Consider the following 12881-nt stretch of genomic DNA (forward strand, 5'->3'; position numbering starts at 1 on the left):
TTTCACGCCGAGTGAACTTTTCCTTCAAGCTCGGGTACTTTACCAGAGGCCCAGGAGATTGAGGATCCTGCATAGAATCTTAGCTGTTCCCAGGACTGCACTCTTCTAAATGGAGATCTCAGATGTTCCTGAGATATGCAGGTGCCATTCTCCTAGTGCATTCTCCACAGCCCCTAGTGCTCCAATTACCATGGGAACCACTGTTGCGCTCTCACACACACACACACACACACACACACACACACACACCCCCTTTTCTAGCCCTTGTTATTTCTCAAGTTTTTCCATGTTGTTGCTATTGGAATTGAGACATCCATTACTATGGCCCTCTTCTGCTGTTTGTCTACCACTACTATGTCTGGTTGATTAGACATTGCCATTTTGTTAGTCTGGATCTGGAAGTTCCACAGGCTCTTAGCTTGGTCATTCTCCACCACCTTCAGGGGTTTGTCCCACTTTGACCTTGGAACTTCCAGCCCATACTCAGCACAGATGTTTCTGTACACTATACCAGCCACATGAGTTCCATGTACATGCTGCCTGCTTGCAGTGTCTCAGGAGCATCTTTGCACAGCCTGAATCTGGGGTCCTGCCTGGTGTGTCTCTGTCGCTCTCCATACACTTTTTTTGGTAAATTGTAATGAAGTACACAAATGTACACACTTTGCTTGCACAGCTGATGAAGGACTTCAATCTGAAAGGTTTCTCTGGGAAGCTTGTGTACTTCAGTACAATTTTGAATAGACATATTACCTTTTTTAAATAATACACACACACACAAAAATAAAAAGAACCACAAACATAAGAACACTTCATAAATTATTAGGATTCTTGTTTCTAGATTTTTATAAGTATACAAGTGATTGTTTTTAGAAGTTTCTGCTTTTATACAAGTTTTGTTGGATTTTGCATTTTGCCATTAAATTTTCAGGCATCAAGACTGATTTCTAAACAAAGAATTAGTGGTACTCAATATGTATATAAATAAAGTAAAAGTAAACTTTTAGCACCTTGCATGGGGGGGGGGGGGGGGAGAGAGAATATCATGACATTATAAATACCATTTCCATGAATAAGAACGAAAGGAAAGTCGAGTCTTTTAATAATTGAGATCATTTCTAAACACTAGCAAACATTTTGATAAGCCCTTGCAAAAACAGTGCTGAATAGCCCATATAATCATAGCATCTCAAGAGGTCCCCCCCCCCGTGTGACTGAAAAATAAAAAGTTATTCTAACTTATTTTTCAGTCCCACAGGAAATAATTTCTTGGACACTTCATCTCACATATTGCACTCTACAGAGTCAGATAGGCAAAGCTCTGCCAAACCGGCTTTGCTCAAATGAACCCACTTCATTTTGCTACATGATGGAAGCCTGTTTGTGCTTCCACCACTCCTTGCCATATTTTCTGATCTTAATCACATAGTGGCTTTAATAAACCATCATTTCTGCTTTCTTATAGTAAAGCACTATTAATACACTATTGTACCATGTTTTAATCTATAATACAATATAACCCACTATTGTATTATAATTACTGTATTGTTAAGTGTACAAAAGTGTATAGTGTGTTTGGCCACAAAAAAAGCATCAAATATTTTAGTCTTTGGTTGATAATGTGTGTGATGTATTTTCTGAAGATTAAACAAAAATCCAAGTCATCATTGCACAGTGCTCCACACACACAGTCAATTTGCTACTTTAGGCTTAAGGCATCTTCAACTAAAAGGCATCATATAGTACTTCAGAACCAGCTATTCCTCCTTCATGTTGCCTTACACTGATTTGAAATGGCTGGACAGGGTGTAGCAAATAAAAATAAAAAATTAGTAAATGCATCATCCCCAGCAATAACCTTTCTGTAGAGGGGGGAGGACAAAAAAAACCCCACATTTCCTTTCTAATCCTCCAAAACTTTCAATGGATCGAAAGACTTTTTTAATCCACTGCAGGTCTGCGACTGGAGGAGCACAGAAATCCAGTTTATATAGAAAAAGTAAAAAACATCCAGGCAGGAGATTTGTCTTACAGCAGCAGAGAAAGCAAGACGTGTGGGAGAAAGAGTGAGACATACGGTCATGTCTGGTCCTCGTACAAAAGCAGAGCAAGAACTACACCTGCACAGCTTCCAACCTGACACCAGTCCCTGAGCAACGTCAAGCCTCAACACACCCTAGCATAAACAGTCAATAAATTAAGAACAGGGAATACAGCTTGCCTTCACCTTTGACACTATAGTTAACTGATCTACAATAAATCCAAAACAGAGACAACATTAAACATGAGGTTTTTTTTCCCCTTTTTGTCCTCCACAGCTTCTTAGGCTGCAGGTCAGCAGGAGGGGAACCTCGACATCTATACGAGCGTCGGCAGGCCAGGGTCTTACAGGCGCATGTAGAGCTCAATCAGTCCAGCCTGGTGCAGCTGCTGCCATAGACTGAGCTCCAGCCGCAGGTCGTGGTTTACATAAAACTGCACGGTGCTGTTCGTCCTATCATAGTAGTGGTCCGAGTATTTGTCGTAGTCTGGAGTCATAAAGCCATAGGCACTCACCTTTGACAAAAAGAAAGATACGTAGATAAACAAAAAAAGGTGGTTCCAGCTCAGTTTTGCTGGTTAAATATTAGCTGGGTGGAGACAGTGACACCCATTTGTTCAGCGTAAGACGTCATTTCTAAGTGTTTGAAGTAGATGGGCCCAGAGCAACACCATCATATACTTGGCAGCAATAAACACACAGCTGTTAAACGGGCCAACTTTGTGATAACAGCCAGGACAAGTCTGAACTGTGTCATGTCGTAAAGCTTTGTAAAGCCTTAAAAGTTTAAAGCTTTGGTGATGAACGAAAACCTTAAATTATGGAAATTTTGATTGATTTGGTGAGGGGATAAAAAAAACCAAGCCCAAAGAAAGTTATTACAACATGTTCTTCCTTTAAAAAAACAACACACACACACACACACACACACACACACACACACACACACACACACACACACACACACACACACACACACACACACACACACACACACACACACACACCTCATGATTATCTGAGCACTCACTACATGAAACCTGGGCTTGTGGTAAATGATTGGGTGGGTGAGAGAGGGGGAACCTGGTCACATGTATGAAGAGCAGCTAGAAGCATGATGGCCCCCGTCGATGGCCTGTAGATGTCCTTAAATTTGGTACTGAGGATGTAAGAGCGCAGAAACCTGCCCCAAGACAACAACCATCATCCCAATCACTCATAGATATGTGTTGTGCATTCCTACTGAGGTCTCCTGAGATAATACAATACTTTGGATCTTTTTAAAAACAAAAAAACACAAACATTTGGACAAATCTGTAACCTCAAGAATTAAAATGGATAAAAAGTACAGCTCAGAGTAAAAACCTAATTATTCTCCAGCTTTCTTCAATATAGAGTAACTATGGTTGCTCAGTGTATATTTGTAAATTTTTTAAATGTGATTATATTAAATAATATACATCATACATAAGATGCTATATTTATACACATTGTGCATAAGCAGTACAGTTAGACTCCAAATCACACCTGTTTCTAAGGTATCGGATGAAGTCTGGGTGGAACATTTTAAACTTCTCTGATGTCACATCATCTCCAAAATAATCAGGCGGCCTAGAAGGATGAGAGTGTGGTTTCTGGTCATGCACAAAACTAAATTATCCATTAAAACGCAAGATATACTTTGATACATTTTTAATGCAAGTCAGATATAAGAGCAGTATTACTTGTTCGAGCGCTCTGGTCCCCTGTCGACTGGTGTGTGCATGGCTGCTGCTTTCATGAGGATATAGTCGCGGTCATGATCAGGCAGGAACAAGTACTTGGTCTCCTACACGGGAGAATTAAGGAGAACAGCACCACAAACATGGGCGGGAGAAATAAAGAGCGAGTGTCAGTATTTTTTGTGTCAGGCTTAACTTTGTTTTTTTTAATCCATTTGATGATTAAGTTCCAGGCCATCAGTAATCCACGGACAAGACTGTTGACCTTGCTCAGAGGGGGACCCACGTAGCCCACGTGTGCATAGTTCACCATCGAGTTGCGCAAAGTGTTGGTTGAGAAGGTGTAGTGGGAGGTTCGCTTGCCGACATCTTCCTTAAAGCCTTTAAGAACTGCGCCATTAGTCCTGAGAGACAGCCAGCGCGTGAGACACAGACAGTGAGGGAGACAGCAAGTTTGATCCAATCAGCCTCGTGACTCCTCCCTCCTCTTATTTAAGTCCCCTTGTAACCCGTCCTTTCTTTGCACTTGGCCCAGTCACTTGACATCTTAACCTCAGACGGCGAATGGCTGATGCCAAACGGGAAAGTGTTAGACAGCCCCTACATGAACCCGAACGCCGAAAGATTTCTGTTGTCATTAAAAGTGCTTGCCGAGCCCCCTTACAGGATGCAGACGTTCTTGTTTGCGATCAGTCAAAATCAAAGTTTGCACAATAAATTAAACATTAATTCTGCAGAAATGTGGCTCCGCCCAAGTAGGCTTACCTGATTAACAAGGTTTCAGGTAATTTAAATCTGAATAGAATCCATCATCAATAAAAGTACCAGCGGTCTCATTATGAAATAACAGTGAATTTAATTTCCAGTCTAAATTCTACATGAGTCTTTTCCTCAAAATACAATAAGACAAATGTTGAATATAATAAAAGTAATGTGTTGTTAACAGTTAAACTACAGCTGCTAAAAGCAGTCGATGCAAATGAGATGCAAACAAACGACACCTTTATCTTCTCATTTGTGTTCGTGACGTTGGTGTGATTATTAGCAGCGTGGCTTTAGCCTTCTTTTTACGCGAGTCTCTGTGCAGGGAGGGTGAGCCCTCATCACCTCACCTGAAAACGTAGTCATGCTGGTCGATTTCCTTCCCTTTCCTGGACCCGCGCAGGATGCCCCCATTTCCTACCACAGCGCACCGGATGCACTGGGATCTGTTCTTCTTCATCTCCCAGTCATCAAACATTTCCCGGTGGGCACTGGTGTTTAAAACAGCCAGCGACTCCTTCACAACTGTAAACATGTAGAGAAAGCAAGTGTGGCATCTTATGAGTGTTATAGAACACACATTGGCTTTTGATATTTACACAGGGGAAGCATGTGTCTGCTTCAAAGTCTGACACACACACACACACACACACACACACCCCCGGCGTCTTTATAAATCAATCATTCTTTATTCCAATCATTCTTTATTCCAATCATTCTTTATTCCAATCATTCTTTATTCCAAGACCACATTGGAAAGCAGTGAATAATGTAAGATTTAGTGCGAACACTTCGTCTGACCTGCAAGTTAAGCGCCGGTTCCCTTTCTCGCTGCGGATTGGCTTTGGCAAGATCATTAGGCAGTGACAGGTTAAAGATCGGATCCTTTACAGGGCTGAGATCCCTGGTTCTAATCAGACTTTTGTTGTATCCAGGCCATTCATGGTTTACCATATATATATATATATATATATATATATATATAAAAAAATAAAACACACACAAAGTACTTCCTTGAAGTTTTCTACACAATACATTTACAGCATTTGGCAGACACAAGTGTATAAAAAATCGTGTGACAGTGTGCTCTCCCTGGGCACTGAACTCATGGCCCTGGTATTAGCATCTACCAGGTGAGCAACAGAAGCCCCATAATTAATCAATCAATCAATGCTGAAATGAATAACTGGGTGCTGTGCTTTTGTGTTGTGGGGGTTTTTGGGGTTTTTTTGGAAGAAATCGTAATAAAAATAATGTGCGTCACTGAACACTGTTCCACACCACCACACGCAGAAGACCTTATCTGTGCAGACATACAAAATAAGGAACCCGTCAGTCAAAATCAGCCATAAGTGTCAGTCACCAACCCTTTATGAAAGGTCCTTAACAGACCGCATGTACCAAGAGGACCCACCTTCGATGTCTACACTGCCCCAACCGTAGGCTCCTGAATAGTGTGCAAGTCGCTGGTACTCCTGTGGGGAGAAATGCTTAGCCCACTGCAAAACTGGCACACTGTCCAGATATCTCTTGGCAAAGGCAGTCTGGGACACCCTCCTCCGAATGCCACTGGGACATCTCTGGAACACAGATTAAAAGAAAACATGTCAGTCACATCAGAGCAAAAATGCCTGCTGTCTAAGGTGAAGTTGTAAGAGGAAACGCAGCTCCGCCAGGAATTGCCCCTTAATCAGTACATGTTCCATAGCCTTTCAGTACAAATTATGGTGGTGTGCTGCAGTGTGAATAATGAATTTTTTGCTCTTCTTGAATCATAAAGTGACCTTTTCCATTGATGTATAACTGAATGTAGCCTCAAAATAACACTTCCATCATTTGTCCTGCAAATTTCACTACTGCTACTTTTCACCAAAAAAACAAAAACAAAACAAAAAAACAAAAAACCAAACAAACAAACAAAAACACAGTTAATGCACTCAGCCCTACAAGTTGGAAGGGGTTTGGGGCACAGGACCCCCACAAAAAAGAAAACTGGGAAGATCTTTAGGCCCCCCAAAACTTAAATCTCTATACTGTTAACCATGTTTAAACACAGAGATTATTAATAAAAAGAAAAGTGGTGTCCTCAGAGTGCAGTCCAGAGTCATTTAAATGGTGAAATATTTTACAAAATAGAACGTTTTACAAAACATACAAAATTAATTAATTAATTAATTTTTTTTAAACATTTTCTAGGCATCTGCAAGTTTCCACAGTATGCCACAAAACCTTTTTAAAAGTTACAGATTTGATTATTCATGAGTTTTTCCAGTAGGTAAATCTAAATGGTTACATTTGTGAAAGTCAAGGTTATAAAGTAAGACAATGACCTTTAGATTCAGAATAGCATACCAATGAAAAATAATGAAGTACATGCATTCAAAGTGACAAATGACAGGCTGCTTGTGTCATGCATCTAGTTCTGATTTTTATTTAATTTATTTATATATATATATATTTATATTTATATATAAAAATAATTATTATTATTATTTATTTTTTAAAAGGCGTCTCTACTCTTCCTGCCACAAAACATGCACAATATGATTGTGAGATTGTCAACTAAACTTTGGAGTAATGGAGCCCAATGGTCACCGGCAAATCTAAATCTATATTAAACATGAAAAGAAAAATCATTATTGTTTGGTTTCTATGATTGAAGCAGAAAATATGCACATTTTAGGCCTTCATTAACTCTATAATAGAGTAAACAGACAAAACGTGTACATGTACTTTAGCTAAGCACCTGATTGACTTTTGTACTAAAATTTGACAACCTCCACATGACTATACTGTATAGATAGGTTGGTGGTTGTGCTCGCTGTTAAAACATTGACAAAATACAAAGTCTAATTAAATTGGTCATTTCCCCACAAAAGGCTGAATCCAAGAGAAGAAGTTAGAATTTCATTTATTTACATAACGGGAACAAATCAAAAAGACGGTAATAAGTTTGCATGGGTATTTTGACTCATTCGTTCTCAGACTAGATGGTAAAGTGTTTGAGTGGCAGTCACAAGATTCCAGCTGAACAGATGCTCATCGTTCACGTTTATGTTAACTAGATTGGCAGGTAATAAAGGAGAGGACATGATGGCTTGGGTGGGGAGGCTTATGGCCTTTGTACTCAATAGCATAACTGAGCGAGTTATAGATTAGCCCACAGATAGGCTTCCAACTCACTGTAGTTAGGGCGGCTACATAGTTTGAGTAAATACAGCGCAGCTGCCCGGCCCATTGTTACAATGGCTCAGGGAATGCCACGTACCCTACGCCAAATACTGTACTTGCTATACAATATTGATTAGATGGAATCAAAGTGAACGATTTGAGGTGTCAAACAGATTATGGAGAAGGTGGAAGTGAAATTAATATGAATTTTAAATCCGATTCAGAATTAGACTCAAACTGTGTGCACGGGGGATTCATTTTAAGAGGCTAAAAAGATGGCAGACTATGGTTTGAACAAACTGCTGGAAACCCTTGTGGTAGAATGTGAGTGCAATATGATGAAACACACCAAGGTCTGCATGTTATGAAAGGACAATATTACAAGTCCACCGACCAGTTTACTGTTGTTTGACGCACAAATGTTTGGCAAGACTCAAAAATGCAGGCCATTATTTCAGTCAGCTTCTCGGGTCAAACGGACAGCTGACGGAATGAAAGCATTCACGGGTCTCGTTTATTTGAGAGGCATATCCGGCAGTAAAAGCATGAGACTGGGTGAATACTGCGGAAATCCCATTTTCAGAAAGGATGTCTCAGTGCATGAGAGAGATCTGGAATTCTACTATCTGCACTCTGATCACAAGAACACAAGAGCAGCTTGCAACAGATAAGTTTGCCATGAGCTCCGATATACTCAATAAATGTCAAAAACAGAATTGCTTATTACATGCCCAATGAAAACAACTATGGATGAACAACTGTACCCTCCCAGTGCATGCTGTTCTTTCACACAGTGCATGATCTATAACATGGATACATCTGGTATTAAATCAGGGTTGTCATTGTTGTTGCAACAAAATACGTGTTAAACGCAATTCCCTATCTAGGGAAAGATGATGGCATGAGAAAACATGGTGCTGTATCTAATGGAGGCTTTCCTGGGGAAAATGCAATGACAATTTCTTCACTTCCTTGGCACTGGCTAACAACCTTTTGGTGATCAATACCACCATTGTTGGGGCAATGAATAAAAACACATTTGAGATGACACCATATACACAGGAACGGGCTTAAAGATTTTCCGCCAAGCTCCTGAGGACAGGAAAAGTAACACCGATTTAACAACAAACAAAAAAAAAAAGTATGCATCCTGCACAAAAGTACATCAGAGTTTCAACTGATAATTGCACAAAGAATCTACCTGAAACTTCAATGCAACATTTAGTCACGTTGTAGTAGGAAGTTACGGATCAAAAATGGGACAGCAGTAAAGGGCGGCACATGAGAAAACGAAAGCAGCTGAGACAATGGCAACGTTGACCTGAAACCCCTTACTCACTTGCACAAAGGAAGTGTCAAGTTGGCAGATGTTCAGGACAAAAACAAAACAAAAACAAACAAAACAGAACAACCACCTTGACATCTGCCAGACATGTAGGCAACCTGTCTGTGGTGAATGCTCAAAGATTGCACCTGTGCTTTGAATGTTAATGAGGCACTGCGCAATAAAGTGAAGCTGACTTCGAGAATCAGAAACGTAAGCCAACTTCAAATGACTTATTGCAGATTGGGAGAAAGGGCTGCGTCTCCTTCCTTTGACTTGCTTACTGGAGGCTTGGACTTGGACATCTGTAAAGCTGCTTTCTGACAACAGCCAAATGTTTGCAACTAAAGCCACCTTATTTTTAACCCACCAGCTCCAACAGTAGAGAGTAAAGATACTCCAAGAGTAAAATACTGTAAAAGTTTGTTTGGCAGACGTTTGCTTTTGTTTACCATAGTTTGTTAATTAGGTCTAAGCAAAGATAATCAACTGACTTTTGGGCATCATAATGTGCTCAATTGTAGGCACAGCACAACAAGCCGGATTGGTGGGGGGGGGGAAGAAGTTTGAGAAGAGAGACTTACAGTTTGTGAAGGAAGGTTTTCAGCGACATATTGGTCCTCGATGAAGTCAGCTTCTGTAATTTTGGTTGCTTTAATGGGTCGCCCTGCCGTGGTGGGTGGCTCAGGCTCCACATCTGGCAAGGATGTGGAATTTACACATCCCTCTGCTCCCGTGGGGTTTGCATCTTGGTTTTCCCTTCCATTGTTAGTTAGATTATACTCAGCAACATTACGTTGACTTGGCTTTTGATTAACAAGGAGCCTTACGTATGCAAAATAGTGACATTTCACAATAATGAATACCCTAAAGAAGCATAAAAACAAAAGCAGATTTACTGTTGGGTCAAATTTACCAACTCTTAATGGCACAAACAAAACCTGAAAACTGCGAAAAGCATGCGTTTGATATCAAAAGGCACAATAAATATGCTTAACTATGATGTTAAAGTTTAAGCATTTGAGAGTGCAGCTCAACAAGCTGACTTCTGAGTTTCAGAATATCATTTGGAAAGTGAAACAATAGAGGTTTAATCCCAATTCCTCATTGAAGTACTCTATTGTTGGGCCATTAATTTAAATACACACCACACTACACTTCCACTAGCCCATTCATCTACTAGAATAAACTGAGTGCTTTCCTTGTGCATGCTGGAAATGTTAGTGTTCTGCAGGGGCAAGCTGCCAGAACCATAATGGCATTCTTGGAACTTAAATAATCAGCCAACTTAAGGTCTGCAGGCCCCAAGGCTTTAAATGGCTCATGAGAAAGGCCCAACTAAATGACAAAAATACGAGGAATCATACATTTTCACGTATTGCAAGTGCCCCCAGAAGCCAGAAAAGCGTGAAACAGCTTTTAGGTCACTGAGCGGTTTACTAGCTCAGGAAGGAGGACAGTCTAGAGAGCGCTGGCTCACATGCTCATGAGCCAAGCTAATGTGCTTTACCACAACCGCAAGGACACGTGGTAGCCCATGTCTCATGCAAACAAGGACCAGGACAACAAAAAGGAGAAACTTTCTTCAGATGAGAAAATCCACCATGTTAAAATGCCACACGGTACCCAGAACACATTAAAACATGTTTCCAGTTTATCATATAAACACTGATTAAACATATTTCAGAACTCTTAAGTCATCAGTGTTGGTTATAAGGGCAGACCATGGCCAAAATATTGTACAGAATTATCCTTTGTCGCATTCAGAACACATTGCTAAGTCAGTGTGTACCTGCTTGGGTCGTGGGCGATGGCCTGGCCTCTCTCATGGCAAAGAATATTCTCCAGATACAGAGTGTAGAGGCACAGGAAAACCAGGAAAACTAGCAGAAACATCAACAGTTTCCTCTTGGGCAGAAACGTCATCTTGCTCCCCTCTTGCCCAGGTCTCGGGCCGTCAAGCGCTGACCTCTCAACTCCCAGCTGCGTGGTGAGGACGAGCCAGCTTTTGCAGGGTGGAGGCTGTTGGACGGACGTGATGCCGGCATTAGGAACGCAAGGAGAGAAGGAGGGCTGAGGCGGCTCCTCTGCTGTTCATCAACCCCCCCCCCTCCCCTCTCTAACACCAGGTGCTCCTCTGCGGAGCAGAAGGGGAGATGGTGAAGGTTTGCATGGCTGCTTCGTCCTCGTCACCCAACTCGGATCAAAAAAATAATAATCTTCCGTGCACCATTACCTAACCCACCCTCCCACTTTTTTCCTGGTGTATGTTCAAGTTCTAAGGTTTCAGCCGTTAATTAAAAAGGAGGCAAGACAATTTTAGGAAGGAGAAAGGAGAGAGTGTGAGAACGAGAAGCGCAGGGCTGATGCATGAAAGAGGAGACGCAAGGGAAAGAAAGAAATGAGTAAGTTGAACACAGTTGTGTGGTTTCGGGCGGTCTAATGACAGGACAGAGCTGCGAGGAAGGCTTGGATATGCTACACTCATGAAAGTCTACATGAGCAGCACAGCGAGGACTGATTTACTCTGGGACACCGTCATCCAGAAATAGCGCCATCACACTTTCAAGAAACGCTTTCTGACTGTGTTGACACTATAGACTTTATTACCATCTTTTCGAATTGATGGGCTGCATCTTCAATTAGTGACCTTGGTTTATAGGGATGTAAACCATGATGTGAATATGATAAAGTCATAGCTTCTGTTGAGAAAGCCGAGTGTTTTAAAAGAGACGAAACACCACACGTGCTGACGTTAAACGAGTCCTCGCTGAAATACGCCTTTGTTTTAAACTGAAGAGCAGCTTCAAAATGAGACTCACATAACCACATTTTATGTAGCACTTATCTAATAAAATCCTAGAAAGCAACGATTAGCAAGACAGACATCCGGAGTTGTGGCTGCATCTATTATTTTTAGATACTGAATGTCAAGAATGCAACAATGAGACCGAGTCCCCAGCCTGCACATGAGAAGGTTCAGTCCAGCAGTCTGACGGACTACAGTGGTTTCCCCCTACGTTCTGAACGCAGGGCACCATCAACCCAACTTCACTTTAACTAAGAAAACTCCTCCACAAGAAGCCTTTGAAATGCAGAATAGCGAGCGCGCACACACACACACACATCTTTTTTTGTCTCTCTACTCAAGTTACAGATTTTTGATGTTGACAAAATAACAAGCATTCATTAATTAACACAGATGAGTAATCGACAAGCCAACCATGTTGCTTAAAGCACATCATCTCTAAATGCAGCGGTCTAAATATCCTTGCTCAAACGCAAGCAGTACACCACCCTGAAGAGAGACAGGAGATTAGAAAACAAAGATGTCCTCTTACTTGGAAAGAAACTCTTCTCACGGTGTTGTGGAGAAAAGTTAGTGAAGCTTATGTTCCCACACAGAAACCCTGGTTAAGAGTGCCAAACTCGCACAGCAAAAGACGTGCATGCGTGCGCTCACACACACAGCGCATAAGAGGGGTGGCCTCTGTGAAATAAGCAACAGCTGCCGGCAACTGATCAACGCTCCCACGTCCTGTCCGAGAGAGAGAGAGAGAGAGAGAGAGAGAGAGAGAGAGAGAGACACAGACACAGACACAGACACTTGGGGGGGTGTTGTTAAAATGGTTTCTCTAGCGCTCTCCCATACACAAAATATTTGTAGCTATGTGTCTAAGGCAATTGCAGCTGGCAGGCTGCTTTGTTTTCAAACGGTTTCCTCCTTCCCATATAACAGTGTTATCTGAAGCAGACACCCCACAGGTCTCCCGTCATGGCCTGCAGCTACTGGGACTGTAAAAGAGGGTACTGGGCGGAGACACAGTGACATGGCCTGCAGCTACTGGGACTGTAAAAGAGG

General features: G+C 41.5%; 1 protein-coding gene across 2 annotated transcripts; it reads right to left on the minus strand.

Annotated features, from left to right (window-relative positions):
* Window positions 1–802: 802 nt before the first annotated feature.
* Window positions 803–12563, minus strand: st6galnac (ST6 (alpha-N-acetyl-neuraminyl-2,3-beta-galactosyl-1,3)-N-acetylgalactosaminide alpha-2,6-sialyltransferase). 2 transcript variants are annotated; one of them, XM_027013074.2, is made up of 10 exons: window positions 12361–12563; window positions 10812–11041; window positions 9604–9886; window positions 5939–6104; window positions 4875–5049; window positions 3959–4166; window positions 3766–3869; window positions 3569–3652; window positions 3125–3224; window positions 803–2556 (listed from the first exon to the last, which is right to left on the minus strand). In XM_027013074.2, the coding sequence occupies exons 2-10, from the start codon at window positions 10943–10945 to the stop codon at window positions 2386–2388; spliced, it is 1425 nt and encodes a 474-aa protein (XP_026868875.2). In that variant the 5' UTR covers window positions 10946–11041; window positions 12361–12563; the 3' UTR covers window positions 803–2385. The 2 variants fall into 2 exon arrangements, with proteins under 2 accessions (XP_026868875.2, XP_026868876.2); XM_027013075.2 differs by having other exon boundaries at window positions 4028–4166; window positions 12361–12559.
* Between the last annotated feature and the right edge of the window lie 318 nt (window positions 12564–12881).

This window comes from Electrophorus electricus, chromosome 14, assembly GCF_013358815.1.
Source record: "Electrophorus electricus isolate fEleEle1 chromosome 14, fEleEle1.pri, whole genome shotgun sequence".
NCBI classification, from domain to species: Eukaryota; Metazoa; Chordata; class Actinopteri; order Gymnotiformes; family Gymnotidae; genus Electrophorus; species Electrophorus electricus.

What these genes read in the sequence shown, in the direction of transcription:
- st6galnac (XM_027013074.2), bottom strand. Translation starts at nt 10,945, where the DNA reads ATGACGTTTCTGCCCAAGAGGAAACTGTTGATGTTTCTGCTAGTTTTC. An exon ending in ATCGCCCACGACCCAAGCAG is followed by an intron (nt 9,887 to 10,811) that starts GTACACACTGAC and finishes ATGCTTCTTTAG; the next exon opens with GGTATTCATTATTGTGAAAT. An exon ending in ATCCGATACCTTAGAAACAG is followed by an intron (nt 3,225 to 3,568) that starts GTGTGATTTGGA and finishes GTCTTGGGGCAG; the next exon opens with GTTTCTGCGCTCTTACATCC.